The following is an 18,331-nucleotide window of genomic DNA, read 5'->3' as shown; positions in this document are numbered from 1 at the left end:
TTTTTCAGTTGTTTTGGCTCAATTTTCAAATGACAGTCGAGGTCATCAAAACAAAATGTAAAATTCTTCACAATATTTTGTTACTTGTGCTCAGCAGAAAGAGCATTTCTTATTCTTTGTTACCATTTTTCAAATGTTTTAGCACATTTAGACAAATGATTAAGTACAATTGTCTACAATTTGCACAATTATTGGTTGTTTATGTCTTTGTGATGAAAAAATAGATTATGTTTCTTCTCAGTTGAATAGTTTTACTCTCAAAAATATGTTAATAGTATTTCATTGTGTAAGTCATCACATCAGAATAGTCCATCTAATTGTCAAAATCTGCTGAGCCCATGTTTCATGAATTGCATTGATATGGGGTGGTTGTAAAGTCTGCTAAACTGATAAATTTGTTGTCAGGTGAAACTCAAACTTCACTTATGAATAGGGAGTTTTGCCGGGTGTAGTGTATTAGCTTTGATACACAATAGCAGTCAGTTAGCTTCAGAAAATAACAGTCTGGTACAGCAGGCATTCAGTGTTAGTGAAAACATGTAGGACAAGACTTTGGAAATTAGGAGATGAGGAACACACTTCCAGAGTCCAGTGGCATTCTGACAAAACATCTAAACATTTTGAAAACCTTATGTTGGTGGCAATGACTTATTCATTGAGACAGTAACTTAATTTTGAAACATGAATTAAAGGTTTTGGGTGAATTACAGCTTTTTGTGGGTTAACTATAGTGTTTTGTTGCACATATGAGCTGTTTTGGGTTTTGAGAAAAATTTTTCGAGAAATGTGCCAAAGCAATTGAGAAAAATTGTAATTATAATTTGACACTGAAAAAGTCAGTTATTTTTTCCAGTGCCACACTCCAGACTGCACAAAGACAGAGCAGACTTTTTTTTTCCTCAAAAGATATTTTAATTTTACACTTCCAAAAACACATTACTCTGACTCACACCCATTATAACAGAACACATTTCATGCAATTTGCTCTGTATTTTCTAAAAAAAATGTCATGCCATTTTCACCTTTATTATACAGTTCAGCCCAAAACTGGAAACTGGTGATATTTCATGAGATAGAGGGATGACAACAAAAGCACGAGTGCAGAACATCACCTTAACTGTACTGATCCATTGACAGGCCCTGCTCTGTCTGATTAAATAGATAGATAGATAGATAGGTAGATAACCCTAACCCTTTTGTGTAAACAAATAACAGCGATATACACCGTGTGTGTGTGTGTGTGTGTGTGTGCGCGTGTGTGTCAACTCTAAAATACAAGTATTTTACAGTATTTACAAGATTGAGGAAATGACATCTGTCATAATGTATTCCACAACACATTGGATCAAATAATTTTTATTTTACATTATTGTCCACATTCTGCAGCAGACATGTGTCTTCTGCACAATCTACATAACCGGCATAAATCCATAAATCCATAGAAATGTTATGTTCTCATATATCACCTTAAGGTGTCATAATTATGCATCCATATCACCCCACTAACATATAAGGACAAAAACACAGAGATACTAGTTTGCCAGTAACTCCAATCAAAGGAGAGTCAAAAACATTCAGTAAACTGTCGTTGCACGAGGTTCAGGACACAGACAACATTACAAACAAAGACAGAAACAGTTCCAGTAGAGAGAGCTCAATGGAAGAATGACTGAAATAACCCAACTGTGACAGTGATATTTTCTGAGCACTGTGAACATTGTGGATTTTGTTCAGAGCCACTTATAAACAAAACAGATCTGTAAGTTAAGAACAGATACTTAACCCCACGCTACACAATACACCACAATACAGCCAGGTCATGGCGATCGTTTTGCAAAGGCGACATGAAAACAGACTCTTCATGATGTAGTTTGTGTAATATTCTACATGAACCTCTTACAGTATAACACTTTAATAACTTTGACTGTGGAAAAATCTATTTCAACAAAATTCTCCACAATCTCACAGCTTCTTCCTCAGGTGTCTTCAGGTCAAACCACTCAGAATGGGGTTCAGGTAATGGATTTGATCGTAGTGTGTGACAGAGGTAATGTGCAGCGGGAGTCAGCCGGACCAACACCTGAGTGGCTGGTCTCCACCGAGCTGCGGAGCACGCTGCGCTGCCAGTGGTGTAGCTTATGAGACTTTGACCCCCAGATGCTTTGTAACAACATGAAGATTTTCCTCAGTACAGCCTTCCTCAGCAGGATGTAGACCCAGGGGTCCAGGATCTGGTTCCATGTGGCCATGCGTATCACCATCAGCAGACTGAAAGATGCTGGCTCACCCTTGGCCTTGGTGCTCAGTATGATGACATGGATCTAGTGGAGTGGTGATAAAATAATGGACAAAAAAACCTGAATGACTGAAGCTATAAAAATAACTTTAGCAAGTAATTTATTGGTTCAACAGAGACTGTGCTTGAAGAGGCAATATGTGATATTGATTTGTGCACAAACCCTTCAATGAAGAACTTGATTAACAATGGTGGTTCTCATATTGAATGCGTTTGCAAAAATGGTCATGCATTGAATGGACACTTAGGTAACTCTAAACTGCATTGTTTAATATAATGAGTCTCTTTCCCTAAGTCTAAGAAATATTCAACTTTTTCGCTGAGTAACCGAGAACATCCTCTTACAAATCACTCTGTAAGATATGCAAATGCTTAATTTGAATAATAACTAATAGTAATTGTTACACACAAAAAAAAGTCTGTAAAGGAGCAATTATATTTCCAGATGCTTTGCAAATAGAGGCTCAGGAGTCTATTTGACTACCATGCACTATTATGGTGGAAGGAATAAAATAATTTAAAAATATAAAAACATAAACCTTCACAGAGACTCCCACACAGTATTTTCTTGTTTTAAAATACCCCTGTAAGGTCACTCAGTGTATTCTTTAGCCAAACACACTGCATTGGAGCCACCAGACTCCAATGCAAGATTTATTTTGAATGGACCCAAATTATGACATTATTTTGTGCTTGGTCACACACAGATTCTCTATTCTCAGATTCTCCCTCTATATCAAATATTCAAATGTGCTAATTGGTCATGAAACAAAAGGATCAACTAAAAAGTTTTTTGCTAAAATTTGTAGTCTACCATACAGAATGTAAGTGAGAGATATGATCGATGTATTGCTGAAGGGGATGAAAAATGTGGCGTGGTGTCCCTTTAAAGAAGCAAAGACAGGAATGGAAGAATACATCATGTAGAGTAAGCTAGAAATGGGCGTCTTGTTTTCCCAGGAAATACTGTGGAAGTATGATGCTGGAGATGGTTTTTGGAGTGTGTGTAAGCAAGTGGGTGGCAGCGGACATTGGGACATTCTACAGAGTAATAAGGAATTTGATGGGAAGTATTTGTGACTCAATGTGATAAATGAACGGATGAGAGTTTCAGAATGAGAGGCAGGGGCAGACTGCAAATGAAAAGCAGCGGTATGAAAATCTTAAAAAGAAAAATTTCTCAAGTAATCTTTTCATCACATAGATAATGGAACCTGCCTTTCAATCTTATTCCAAAACACATTCCTGTGTCTGACATTAATCTGTGCAAAGACTTTCAACTTGTTTTTATGGCTTGAGGTAAAAGGGAATGTGCAACTCTTGGCTGACCCCACACCTTCACAAACCCCCCCCAGTGTCAGCCTGCACTCTGTGATTGTTTTGAGTCAAAGGTGTACTGAAGAGAAATCCTTACCAGTAACGGGCCCCAGCACACGCAGGACACCAACATGATGGCCAGGAGCTGGCAGATCATCTCTATGTGATAAGACGTGCCTCTGCAGTGATGTTTGCGGCGCAGTCTGGACTGCAGCAAAGCACAGCTTGTCAGAGTGTTGCACACAATAGACAGCAGCAAGGCCAGTAACCCCAGTATAGAGAAAAGCAGAGGCAGGAGCACATCCAGCCAGTCTTTGGGTCCCTCCATATGGAAGAAGCACCAGCTTCTGGAGCGCTGAACCTTATAGGGCCTCAGCAGCATCACAGGCAGCATAGCCACCAGGGCAGCAAGCAGCAAGGTGAGCCCCAGCAGCCTTTTCATGTGGTGGGAAGCTAACCCTGTGGAGTGGAAGATGGGTCTGGTGACTCCAATGCAGCGCTCCACCGCCATGGCACTTCCCAGGAACAGGGGGCTCAGGCCGAAGAACACCATGGACGCCCCGAAGAGGCTGCACACAATGTGGTTAGGGTCAAATGTCTCCCATTTCTTGTGGGAGCTGTAGACAAAAAGCACCAGGGAGCCGTTGACGAGGTGGCCCAGCAGGTCGGTGACCACCAGGCTGCTGGCAAACAGAAGGAAGGATGCCTTGGACTTGATCCGGATGCGTTTGTAGGATTTGACCAGGATGAAGAGGGCGAGGCTGTTGGAAAAGATGCCCACAGTCATGGAGATGACGGAGGCAGTGACAGACAGCTCTTTCTGGCTGCAGGTGTTGTTGGTCGGTCTGACTTCTGACCTGCAGCCTGTTTCTGAGCTCCCATTGGCTGACATGGTGGAAATGAAATCTAAAAGAGAGGATAATGGAAAATGGGATCATTGGTACCATAATGTTGATTCTGAATCAAACTTATGAGGGTAAAAAAAAAGACTTTTATACATTTAGTAAAGTATGAAACATGATCACTTCCACCAGAACAGTTTCATTGATTTGGAATACGTCATTATGATAAAGTGTCTACAACATTTTACTATAAAGCTCACATGCAGTTTTGGGTGTCAACTTCCTTTGGGATGTTGTACAACAGGTGTACCAACAATGGTAACACGTATTTTCGACCCATATTTCCACTACTGAGGTGCAGTGAACACTACTTCATCATCATCAGTGAGTCCTTCGAAAAATCCAATCCAGAGATGAAACATTTTTACCGACTCTCATAAACCAATAACTTAAATTATTGTTAATGAATGTTCAAAATCTGATTCGGTTCCTTACCTCAGGTTTGGTGTTCTCTCACACAACTCGCCATTAGTTAACAGTCTGTTTATTCTCTGGCTTTTATGATAGTCAGTATAATAAAGTGACGTCTTGTTAGCCGAGCAAACTGAACGTCCCAAAACTGCTTTCCAAAATATTCCCGTCGAGGAACCGATCTGTGGCACTTCTGCCGTTTGCGCTCAGCTGGTGCCGGTGAGAGCGCACAGCTCAGTCTGCGAGGAATCACTTCAAACTCAAACGTGTGTGTGTTTGTCGCATTCCACATAAGGCAGCATAAGTCTTTACTTTTATATCATGTCGGTCAGGCAATAAGACGAAAATAACTAAAGTACTGATAAACTGTTGCCAAAATAAGCATACCTTTAGTTCACGTCATTACGCATAATCGCCCTTCTTCTCCAAAAAAGAGTTTCCTGTCGGCTGCATATTTCTTTGTAACAGAGTCTTGGAGGCTCTCCATAAATTGACATGTCAAACAAAATCCATTCTGTCACTGCGTGTTGTTGGATCATCCTGCTGCTTGTGTCTGCATTGCAGCAACAGGTTATCAGCAACTTCATATGATGCCCTGAAGTGCAGGCTGTGCCTGTCACAGCATGAAATCACCTGCTGGTGGCAGAAGTGATGTCGTTTTCATTATATGCTACAAATTGAGAGGAACTGTTTTGTTGTTGTTGTTGTTGTTGTTGTTGTTGTTGTTGTTGTTGTTGTTGTCGTCGTTCGTTTGTTTTGTTTTTTTAAAAAAGATACACTGAAATTAAATTTCACAATACAGTATCTAAAACAAGAAAGGTCCAACATGTACCAAGTGTTATTACTTTGCTAAGATATCATTTATTTTTCAGTTTTTTCTTTTACTCATACTGTTTGTGGGTTCTATCATCCACTGGAAATTCAATTTTGGAGCAACCTTTATAAATAGAACAAAATGGAATTAATCTTATCCACTGCCAGCAGCTGCAACATCCATTATCCACTGCATGATGTCCCTACTGAGATTAAAAATGATATAAATATATTACCAGACCAAACGAATAAGTTTCCTCCGAACTGCTATCATTTAATATGAAGAAAATATCTGGCATGGAGGTGCAGGGCTGGTTTAAGGCAATTTCCTTTTTTGCCCACCATTAAATCCAGCAACTGTGATTAGCTGAAAATGATGGGGACAGGTATGCTCCATTTCAATAGCAGATGCAGTTTTTCTGTCCATTTGTTGTCGATGATGTTTATTTCCTTACAAAATTAGAGCTGTCCAGTGGGTCTACTTTACATAGTCTGTTCAGTCTGCTTTCCCTTTTCTGATTTCAGAATGATGAAGAAATGTCCAAACAAATGTCATATGATCTGTACTATAACAATGAACACATATTTTCTCTTGCTGTTTTAGTTTTTTGTTCAGAGTTAGTTTTGTCATTTAAAACTATTAAGGTTTTTTAACCTGAATGTCCCGCTGAAAGCAGCAATCAGGAGACCTGGCTCAAGAAGCAGACATGAACTCAAAGGTTGCAAACAGACTAGAGGGAGCTTCAAATGAAGTCACATAAAAGGAGAGGAAAGTGCTCCAAAAAGCAGAAAGGTCAGAGGGCCAAACAGAAGACCCCTTAATACAGGATGGACTTCTGACAATATTAAGTATATTATGTTTTTCCCACACAACAGTGTGACTTCATCGTCTAACTCCTGTATGACTCAGTGCAGAGCAGATCATTATCTGTGGGATGGTATTTTGTTTTTATTGGCTGCGCACATTGCCACATTTCTCCCTAAATTGTATTTTTAGTGAGTTCTCATTTGTCTACAAACTCAATTTAAATACTTGAGACTCTTTCTTCTTCTTGTGCAGTAGTTGCTTAGACACACTCGGTTGTACAATCCAGACCTCATATACTTAAGTGATGTTTTGCCTGAGAGGGAGGAAGTGTTACCTCTTTAGATGAGAGTTGTCTAATTTCTCTGATGAGGAAGCCAAGTCACCTTCATACTCCACATGCTCCACGCCTCCTTGCTCACAACAAGGAGCAAATCTTGAGAACATGCGGAGTGAAAAGTTGTTGGATGAGATAAGTAGCAGAAACTTCCACATATGAATTAGAGCTCATTAGTGTCTCCAGTTCCCATGAAAACGGAATCCTCAACCTTCTAAATTTATCATGCCCGCAGACTCTGGGGTCAGCATACTAATTGATATTGTTTCCTGACGTCACCAGAGTGCTTGGCATAGCTTGATAATTAGTTCTTGAGTATTAGCCATGGTGCCAAGCAACTGACTCAGACGACCTTTGGGACACTATCGGGTCACAGGCTAAAAGCAAATACCATCGAATCCGAGACTCTCATCATCCTGGACACATTCTAGTAATGATTATCTTTAGGAAACTGATTTGTACTGACCCTGAGCTTTTGCACACCAGAAAGTGCATCCATCTTAAAGACTTGAAAATGATTCTGGTTCACAGTCACCCTTTTCATCTTATTCAAACTCTATGCTGCTATATATTAGTGATTTCACACATTACAAACTCCTCTTTCCCGTTTCCAGCCATAATTGCCCAGAGGTTTTTATATCAAACTTTTAAAATTGAATGGCATTTCCTTTAAATAAAAGTTGAAGTAAAGTTAAATTTGATAAGGCACTGGAGTCGTTTTCTTAAAGTTCTAATTATCACGGCACCCTGAAGGACTTTTTTGCTTCATTGTGCGTGAAGTTTGAAGAAATGCTGACATATTTCCATCCTTCAAAACTTAATTTCCTCCGTAATTTTTTGTTCAACAGAAGTTGTGTCAAATGTCCTCTTCACTCTCTGTTGCTTTTTCTTTGAGCAATTACGGCTAAGTGGAAGGAAGAGAGAGTAAATTCAGGACCAGAGTCAATTTTAAGAATATATGACAGAAAGTAGAAATTGGAAGGAAAAATTTCAAATGTTAGAGTTGTATGTATTATATCACTAATCTTTACCCATCATCTTCTTCTGTCATATTACTTAATAAATAGTTACTTACCATTCTGAATTTTCTCTGCCAAAATGTTGGGATTTAACTTTTACTTTATTGTAATCTTTTTTTTGGTGGTTTAATCAAAATCCCATTTTTTGAGCATCTGGTCAAATAAAACTGCCTCTATTCCTCTAAATGACGTCCCATTATATTTATAAAGTAAAATTTCTATTCAATTAAAGTCACAATGCTTTATCTATCCCTCAAGGGGCAATTCGAAGTAAGAGGGTTTGCAGATATAAAAAACACAATTAATTGACACACATAAAAAACGATCTAAAAATACATATTTTTTTATAAAGAAAAAAAAACTGGCCAATCCATGGCTGACTGACAGAGTCAAACACCACAAAGGCACATTATGTCAAAAAGTGCAAAATGTGCAAATGCAATCGTACATACAGTGAAATGAAAATCTATTTTACCTTAACTGTTCACCCTATTCAGTATTAATCTAAGCAATCTGGATCTTTGTGTTTTGCCAATAATTTTAGAGCTGATGTTAATAATACCTTGCAGTCGCTTCTTGTCTTTATGACAACAAAGGGATGTAAACCAGCAAATAAATGAAAAGTTAAAATTTATTTAAAACCTTCACTATGAATAATTGTTGGAAGTTGTTGTCTGTGTTTTGGTTAAATTATCATTTAATTTAATATAATGCCTTTTTTAATGAAAAGTCCAAACTTACGTTAGTGAACTTATTTACTTATTTATGAATTTACATTTTAATACTAAATTCTTATTTTTTATTTATGCCACACTAAACAAAGAAAGTTTTTTGACTCAGCTTCTTCACCATGTAAAATCTGTCTTTTCATAAATTCCAGACAGCAACTAAATTAGTCCAAAAAGGGCAAAAAAAAAAATCCTTTTCATTTGCAATGAATTGATTTTTTTAAAAAATCTGTAATTGAGTTGTAAATTGAGCTGTAAGTTACTGCTGTGCCTGTGTTCATTGTGAAAACAGAATATCCTGTTGTCTGGATGTAGTAATAAAACCTTCTTCTAAGCTTTCTTCTGTGGCCTAATGGTCACTAATTATCTCACAAGGTGACTCCTGACAAAATCCTCTCCTGGGTGACATTACACCTTGAAGTGTGGTGTCATATCTGCTGTATAATGACGGGCAGCTGAGCGGTTGTTCACAATGCAAGGCAAGCACAGGCATGGGAGCGCAATCACATGCTTTTTGTTAGCTGCATCAAATAGGGCTGCCATAATAGACTGACTGCCTCAGTAGGGTTCAGATGGAGTTGAGATGGGAAAATAACCCATAATGCAGGCTTTTACGCCAGCAGCTCTGTCGCTTCCTCCTTCGCGTCTCCATCTAATCACAAAAACACTCCTGTGCCAAGATTCACAGGTAACAAACGTACTCTTCCTCTGTTCTTGCTCATCTTGTCTCTGCCATCATTTTTTCTTCTCCCTCTCTCTCTCTGTCACCCTACCTCTGCCAGCCTGATCAAAAGATTCCTCTCATTTGAGAAACTGTTAATGGAGCACAGTTGGTGCCATGAGAGGAAGTTGCAAAATATGTCAGAGCTATTTATCAAGCCAAGAGGGGACAACTGATGAAAGTGGTCAGTCTGGAGAAAAAGATCCTCAGCAGTTTGAACACAGGTTAGGTTGGCCAAATATCATCACATTTCCCCTTGTGACACAAAGTCGATCCTATAAGGTCAACACACTCAAATAGACACTGAATTATCTGACAGCAACAACTGTGAACTACAGGACACCTGCTTGCCTCCCGGATCAGAACCTCAGGCCTTTTGCAGATGAAATACACAGCAAAATAAAGGCCACATATCATCAAAACAGACATCAAAGGGACTAGAGGAGGCAGGGATTTGTAATACTGTGTGTGATTAATTTTTAGTCTCACATAGACTGACAGATTGAGTTTAAGATCTGACCTACAGGTGAAGAGGTTCTTTGTTTATCAAGCGGTTTACAATGCAAACCCTACTGTACTGTGGGGGACACATTTTACAGGCATGAAACGTGGGAAGAGACTACAGCTGGCCAGCAAGGTTGGGATTTGTTTACCATGTGCACAATCTTATTTTAGCAAGTTAGCATGCTAACATTAAGCTAATTAGCATTACACAAAGCTGGGGCTGGTGGGAATGTCATTAGGTCTGCAGGTATTTGGTCATAAACCAAAGTATTTGACATTTTAAAAATTTCACTAAAGCCATATGCCACGAGCATGGTTAAAACAACCCGACTGACTGTGCTTGTTCTGCACTTTTAACATCTGGACAGTATCCTCCTCAAAATTCTGGCTGTGGCTCAGTCTTTTATCAACTGCTATAAATTCTCATAAAGTGCCATCATCTGGTGGACACTAGAGACAGTTGTGGTTCAAATATTGATCTGAAAGATGAAATCAACAAACAAACAAGAAAATGCTCTGATCCGGGTTGAGTTAGAAAACAATCAACCCAAATGTTTAAGCTTTCTGACTGTACAAAATAGCCAGAAAGATAAAACGCACAGCTGTGGTTTTTCCTAATTTATTGTGATCAATATTTTAAAAATCTAATTTGTTATTCCAGTATAAATGACTGTAAGTGTGCAGCTGACTGTTCCTTACTAGTCTGAACAATCTCCTGGTTCACTCTGAACTCAGCACCAAGATGTATGAGTGTATGTGTAACCATGTATTTTTATCTGATATTTACAAGAAAGAATGGGACCATGTGGGAGCTAATTGTGATCATTCTTTTGGGGTTTTTTTTAATACATTTCGACCTGCAAAAGTTATTGCATTTTATGTCTTTATCCAAATGCTGCCTCGTTGATAGTAGGGCTTACAGTGGGTTTGTCAACTTGACATAAGAGCATGTTATGAAATGGTAACAGCGCACTGTGCAGAATGACACTTTTCTGTGAGGAGCTTGAACATTAAGCCGGTGAGACCGCCAGGTTCAGTGCTCACTGAGAACATAATGACCCTCTGAGAAAAACGAACATGCTGATCCATCACGAGACATTCAGCTGTAGTTTGTGAGGAGCATGCTGGGAACACCTGTTGCAGTGGGTTAAAGAGAGCTGGTGGCAGAATAGATCCTCAACTTCAGAAGAACAGAAAAACCTTTTTGACACTTTTGCAGTTTTGTAAACCTGGAGTTTTTGACATTAGTGTAAAATAATAAAATAAGTCTGCTCTTATGTCTCCATCTGCTGGGTTTAAGGTATAAAGATTTGTAACATCTTACAGTCTCGTACAATCCCTTCAGCTTTACAGATACATAAATATAAACACAATGTAATCTGTGATTTAATAAATGTCTTATATCTCTGACAGTTACCTAATTACACAAAGACTCTGTAAATGAATGTGAATATAGATTTAATTTTGGTGACAAGACTACATTTTAATTGCTCACATACAGTAGAATCATTTAAAGTTGGCCAAAAATGGGTCATGGTATGTCAAATGATGCAATGAGAATTCACAGGATGGCAAACATGGTGAAGTTTAGTTTCCAGCTCATTCAAGAGCTCTAGATAATGAAAATATGGATGGATGCAAAAGACAAAAAGAGAGCAGATATGAAGATATTGAAAATGATTGCACCACTGCAGAGACCAAAAACTGAAATGAATTTGATTTAAGAAGTTGACATTTATATAATAGCCCAATAGAAATTATGCAAACAAGCACATTAGTCTTCTGCAATCAACCAAATATAATGTCTGCTCATTGCTGCCAGCAAAGCAGCAACAGTAAAGCAACCACACCCGAAGGCTACATTCACTAAAGACAAAACACTTAGGAAATAGTCAAAACACATCTTTTATTTTATTCTTTGAGAAAGCAGAAAGAGATTCAGTTGACTTAGTGGAGAAAACAGGCTCAAGATTCTTTATTCTCAGACTCTGAAACACTTTAAAACAGGCAATTTTAACATATTGTGTTTGGTTTGATTGAAATATAAACATCAGCACTTCATACACCAGTCTTATCTCGTGCACTTGTCATCACAAACGTCTGTTACAGCGTTTTAAGGTTGTCTGACTCAGAATGAGAAGAGTTTTAATGTGCAGTCACTAAAGTCAGTCGCCTTTTCAGTTCTACACACAAGGGCTCTAAAAAGTTACCCTGCTATTATTTTCATTCACATCTCTTAAAATGTCTTCCATTCCACAATGATCAGCTATAATTTGTGAACCACTATGACAAGAAGAATAAGGTCTTCTAAAACTCAGCGGCAAGGATTTGTCAAAAATTGAAACTTTCTGTCAATTCAAAACAAAAAAATCCCAACAACAGCTGCCACAGATTTGAAGGATACAGCATGCAGTGTTGAAACGCTAGTTATATGTACTATATGTCAATGCAGATTGAAAAGGATGCTGGGTAATGAACAGTACTAGAAAAATAACAATATAATACTTTTCAAATTGTGTTTAGTTATCTGTCCTTTCCCAATGAGCATAAACTGTGCATCAATGTGTAAAAAATATAAAAATTATTTATTCTTGCCTCAAAGCTCATGGGCAAAACATGTGCGTGGGAAAATCTGCAATATAACATAAATTATCCGGGAAATCTGGGGATAAAAATATATTTTCTCACTCTGTCATTTCTTGCTCCATTTCATGCTCTCTGCCCCCAACATACTGCAGGACAAGAGGACAAGAAAATACAAGAAGACTCACAGTTGTTAATTATTTATAGTACCATCATGAAGTCGGAAAATTGTCATCATATTTGGTATTTGTGCTCTGAGTAGATAATTACATAGAAAGACATTTAAGCTTCAAAACAATTGATAATATAACCTTTCACTTTGCTAATAGCACAAATTGATTTATAATGTAAGAGTCATGTAACACAAACATGGCGGAAAAAAATAGCAAGAGAGAAAACATCAAATCTCACAGTGATGATGTATTAATCAAATAGCTGTAGCCTGCATAAGTAACTTGCTTTTATCACTGTAATTAAGTGGGTAGTGATTTTACAAAATGTTAAGATGAACACCAGAATTCACCTCAAGAATAAAGATGAAAGAAAGCAGCAGAAGAAGCATTGAGCCCTCAAGGCCAGAAGATAGCCAATCTGCTTCTGCAGCATACACAATGTTTCATATTTGTCTTTTCTGATTAACTTTCAAAGCCAGGATTTTTTATTTTATTTTTGAAGGACAGGTTCACAATTTTTCAAGTCTGTCTTAAAACAGTCACGTGTCCATATGAACAGTGAAAGAGGTTTTCATTGTAATCATTCCTCATGTTCATACTGGCTATTAAAAGACCCCCTTCAAGTGAGTTTTCAATGTAAGTGAAGGAGACCAAAATCCACAGTATGTCCACACAGTCATTTTGTGCAAAAATGCATTTAAAAGTGTATCTGAAGCTTATATGAGGCTTTGGCAGTCTGAGTTTGTCATAACAAGTGGATATCTGCCACATTTATAGTCTTTTTTAGCATAAAATTCCCTCTTTGTGTTTCCTCAGACAGTGTTTCCCTGTTGAACTGCAGTGGAAGTATAGCAACAAAAAGAAGGACTTTGGCACTAAAAAGACTTTTACATTGAAAGATATCTACTTGATTTGACTCATTTGTACAGTTAAAGCTTCATATTAGCTTCAGATAAACTTTTAAATGACATTTTTGCATAGAGGGAGGCTTGTGGATCTTGTCTCCCATCACTTACAGGAATGAATACAGCAAGAAGAAGTGTTGATGTTCATTTTTTTAACAAAGACAAGTTTTCAAGGTCAGATGTTTTAGCCTTAACAGGAAATAAACACCCAAGACAATCCTAATGAGGTTTCTTTAACACCTCCAGGAGTTGCTGAGACACAAGAAGCCACCAGGTGTCAGTGCAGACTCACAGCACATGATCCTGCATTACATTTAAAAAGGGTTCAGTGTTCAGGCAAAGAAAAAGACTTAAACATTGTAAAAAAAAAATGGAGATTATGGTGAGACTCGGTGTTATTAATCCCAGTGAACTCTTTCATGAATTATCTCTTCAACATTTTGGCTCTATAGGATGATGGTATTTTTGCAGGCTTACTGATAAAGCTCCACAATTACTTTACAGCCCGCTATCATAAACAGGGCAGATCTATAATTCACACGGTTTCAGACACTGCTTATCAACGGCAGGTATGCTGTTAAAGTGTGTGTGTGTGTGTGTGTGTGTGTGTGTGTGTGTGTGTGTGTGTGATATGTGTCATGATGGAAATTGCTGCTGAGGAGATGAAAGTGTGAGTTTATCCTGCTGCTCTATTTACAAGGGCTACACAGTTACACACTCAGATATCCGGGAGTATTAAACTCAAACCCAAGACTGGAACGTTTGCTAATGGAAATTAAGAATTTGGGGATTAGATCAAGTTTTAGCTTGAAGAAAAATACCACCTAAGGATTTATTATGTCTCTCACTGTGTCTGATTATGTTTGAGAAGAATCAACCCTAAAACTGCTGTAAACCTGCATCAAAACATCACCATCTGCAAGCCAAAGTGTTTCATTATTGGCGTAACAGTAAATCCTGTCTTATCATATAATACTGTTATACAAGGCTCTAACTCAATACACTAAACAATCACCACATATTTTAGTCAAAATTCAGAAAAAAGTAGAGTGCTGATTCAGTTTATCTTCTATTATTCACTATAATACAAAATCACTAAAATCGAGATCTGACAAAACTCAAGTGTTTCATACAGAAATCTCAAATATGCTGCACTTTTACACTGAATACTTACACTGAATGTTATAATAATTAAAAAATGTGAATGTAAGGCACACTCTACTTATTCTTTCTTTACAGAAACATACTGAATCATGAAACCACGATTTGATAATGAATGAAAAATGTGACTTTTTTGGATCATTTCACCTTCATATCTTAGATATTTTCTAAAACATCACTGGGTCACAAAGTAAATGACTCACACACACAATTCTGTATTGAGGGGCTGAAGCCAGAACAGCATAATAACGTTTTGGCATTTAAACAACTTTCACCAACTGCTGGAAATAACAAGTGTAGATGATAACGTTAATGTATGGATACACAAATAAATTAAAGATTGCAATTTAACCATTAACGCCTGACAGACTGACTCCAAGCACCTCCACATCATTGTTTGTCTCTTTAGGTTTCCAAGGTCAGTGAGAATCATGGCTCCGTTGCCCCATTGCCTTGAGCATGTGTTTAAGATAGCAACGGCAGACTCATTTGCAGCCAGCTTGTCCTTTGAAGCCTTTAAAATCCAACCTTTCTACCTGAAGGGCCAGTAATTGGTGTGCAGAGCACATAGCCCAGATCTCAGGAGCAGCCACTGCACTTAGCATGACACCCCAGCACTGCATGGGCTTTTCTCAGAGCACCTGAGATCATTAAGATTCCACCTGAGTGCAGTGCTCTTGTGGTAAAATCTGAATGAACACAGGAACAGGCAGCAGTCAACGTCTTTTCTGCAGCTCCCAACTGCAGGATGGCGCATATTGAATTCTGCAATGGTCGCGCTGTTCCTCTCACCCCAGAGTTATGGTTGGATACCACAGTGTAATCCCTTGCTAACAACCAGATCCCCTCTGTATGAAGACGCTGAGACAGAAGCCTGTGGGTCAGGATTGAAGAGACTGCTTTGATGTAATCATTTGTATCAGTATTGCAGTGGCTGAATCGGCTCTGTAGTCAGGCGGAATGCCTTTGAGGGCTTGTTCTGACATTTGGCTTTAATAACAGGACAAATCATGGCCTAGAGTGTCAGCCACATGGGCTGGCTGGGTCTTTTTGAGGGACCATCTGTTCCAGAGCTAGAGAACAAAGTTATAACTTATTAATGAAGTCCTCTGATCTCCATTGTGTGTAGATATGATTGAAGGGGATAGCATTTACACCTGACTTTTAGTATAAGCACAATCAGATAACCAAGCTCTGGTACTACACCTGTTTGTGTCCTGAGAGCTTCACAGCTAAAGTAATTTAGTTTGTTTGTGTATCTACTTTTGTTTTGAAGATGCATTACAGTACTTTTATATCTCAAACTTGCCAAATTTGTTTATGACCAGAGCTGGAAAGGTTCAAGTGATCCCTTTAATTCAGTTTTCAAAGCACTTAGGTTGTGTGTTGTCCAATTTTTCTTTTTTTCTGTTTTGATTTTGTATATTTTATCAAATATGATCAGATATGAGGATTTTAGAAATACTGTGCTGTGTAATGATCTGGCCCTCCTGATTAGATTAGATTGTCTAACTATTTTAAATAATATGTATTGTTTAATTTAACTGTTGAGTTACATTTTTGGTATATTTTATCTCCCTATGTGATTGTCTAAATATAAGCGTTCTTTGGGAATATGAATCTGACGCAGAAATACTACATCCCTTTGATTTATTTTAATTATTAATTGTTCTTTTTGGCTGAAATTTTTAAGATAGTGTTTCTATTTTACTAGAGAACAATTGTCCAAAAAATTCCAATGCTGGTACCAGCGACTTCAGATGTCACCAGTAAAAAGCAACAATTGGCCACGTGCTTTGGTTATGCATATCTTGAAATTATTTCTAGATCATAATATTTAAAGTGTTCTCATATACTTGTTAAAATACAATGAAGATTAAACAATTTGATAATTAATCAACTAGTTGATCAGCAACAGAAAATTAATCAGCAACAATTGTGATAACTGATCACTTAAGTTCGAACCAACATTCTCTGGTTCGTGCTTGTTATATGTGACACTTTGTTGCTTTTCTCGGTTTTTATATTACTGTAAACTAAATATCTTGGTTTTGTTTACTGGAAAAAAACAAAACATCTGAAGACATTACTTTATGCTCTGAGAAACTGTAAAGGGCATCTTCTATCTTCTGACATTTAATAGACAAAGTAACAGACCTTTTCCACAGCAGACATTTTAACATGTCATACCAGGATAAGGACAGGTGTAATTAATAGCATGAATCATGGCTGCATCCCATTTACATGTTTCAGGGCCCTCACATTGTGCATTCTGGCTCACTGGTTTAGCTTATTGGGACACATAAATGGAACAGAGCCCTCATTAATGTTATTAATGAGTTACACATGTGCCTTTCCCGCTATGACAAGTCTGTGAAGACGCTCTGTTAATTGATTAAAATAATTGTGATATTAATCGATAATGAAAATAATCATTAGTTGCAGTCCTCAACAAAACATTGGATCCAAAATCCATTTATGGCAATATTTGGTGGACCCTCAGAGCATAGCACTACTTCATATCATTGACAGCTACAGCTGTTCTGTTCTGTTAGCTTAGAGGTTCCCTGCCCAATCTGTCTTTTATATGATGGATCAATTAGGTCATCATGTGTCTCCAAATTGAGACACTGTTTTGAATGGATTGCTTAAAAAATATGCTCTCTTGTTTTTGTTTGTTTGTATTGTTTTAATTATATTAGCTTTTTGTCTAAATCCAAGAAGCATGTGGAACCTGCAATTGTGTAATTTTAACTGTCACGCTTTCTTCTCTTGAAGAAAAGTATGTAAAAAAAGATGGTGACTCTAACAATATCACAATCAGCTCTGAAATGTGTAATTGTAGAGTCTAAACTCCCTCTCGGGTAATTAAAACAGAAACAGAACAGAGGGCATGGCCTCTGTGTCCTCAGCTGCAGCTCTATTTCTACGTATAAAAGGGGGTGAATCTCTATTGTTTTAATTTATGAAAATGAACCAATCATACTGCGATTATTGCAGTAGCACACTTCCTCATTGTCTGTCTCCTCTCTGACAGCTTGAGTGTTATTAAAACAGCTCCACGCAGAGTAGAAAAAAACACACTTAAGCCATCCTCTATGGCTTTGATTCCAGTATGAAATTCATCCTATCATAGTTACACTTCCAAAACATTGTTGAGGCTTTGTGCTGCTATTATGCAATGATCCCATTCTGCCAAGCTGCTTAGGCAGTAGGTTAAGCACCACAACAGCAGTTTGTTCTGTCCCACTGCTGTCTCAGGCATTCAGATTGGCCAGAGAGGGAATCTGCATGCTGGAAACTGTCCACACACATATTCCACACTTGTGTGAGTCTCAGGATCCAGTTGGAGCATATGAGATGTTCAGCTTGATGATGCCAGCAGTGGGTTTCCAGTCTGGCTGGTAAAAGTGGATGTTGAGGGTTCGGGCCCAGTTTGCAAACACTGTCTTCTCCGTGATGAAACGGTGGTGGCTTCCACGTCGGCTTCTCTCATGAGAGACATACATGGAACACTCGGCGGGCCCCAAGGGCTCATAGTAATGATACGGCACGGATAGATGGGAGGAGGATCTACACAGCAGAAGAGGAGAGGAGAATCGAGGGGAGCAAAGCATGAAAAGGCATGAAAGTCAAAGTGCGAGGGAGGGATGTGG

General features: G+C 38.1%; 2 protein-coding genes across 4 annotated transcripts in view; both read right to left on the bottom strand.

Annotated features, from left to right (window-relative positions):
• Positions 1 to 1,273: 1,273 nt before the first annotated feature.
• Positions 1,274 to 18,331, bottom strand: part of ptgfr (prostaglandin F receptor (FP)) — an 18,818-nt gene continuing 1,760 nt past the window's right edge. The window contains exons 1-3 of one of the 3 annotated variants that reach the window (XM_042416046.1): positions 5,314 to 5,476; positions 3,711 to 4,519; positions 1,274 to 2,321 (exon numbers count right to left, since the gene is read on the bottom strand). In XM_042416046.1, the coding sequence (XP_042271980.1) occupies positions 2,013 to 2,321; positions 3,711 to 4,505 (1,104 nt within the window). In that variant the 5' untranslated portion in view covers positions 4,506 to 4,519; positions 5,314 to 5,476 and the 3' untranslated portion in view covers positions 1,274 to 2,012. Of the gene's footprint in view, positions 2,322 to 3,710; positions 4,520 to 4,950; positions 5,226 to 5,313; positions 5,477 to 18,331 lie in introns of those variants that run through there. The other 2 variants (XM_042416045.1, XM_042416047.1) reach the window with 2 other exon arrangements.
• Positions 13,565 to 18,331, bottom strand: part of st6galnac5b (ST6 (alpha-N-acetyl-neuraminyl-2,3-beta-galactosyl-1,3)-N-acetylgalactosaminide alpha-2,6-sialyltransferase 5b) — a 24,917-nt gene continuing 20,150 nt past the window's right edge. The window contains exon 5 of the mRNA XM_042416048.1: positions 13,565 to 18,248. Coding sequence (XP_042271982.1) covers positions 18,011 to 18,248 — 238 coding nt within the window. The 3' untranslated portion in view covers positions 13,565 to 18,010. The remainder of the gene's footprint in view (positions 18,249 to 18,331) is intronic.

Source organism: Thunnus maccoyii, chromosome 7 (genome assembly GCF_910596095.1).
Source record: "Thunnus maccoyii chromosome 7, fThuMac1.1, whole genome shotgun sequence".
In the NCBI taxonomy this organism is placed as follows: Eukaryota; Metazoa; Chordata; class Actinopteri; order Scombriformes; family Scombridae; genus Thunnus; species Thunnus maccoyii.
The sequence above is the reverse complement of the archived record's forward strand: the minus strand, read 5'-3'. Positions and strand labels throughout refer to the sequence as shown.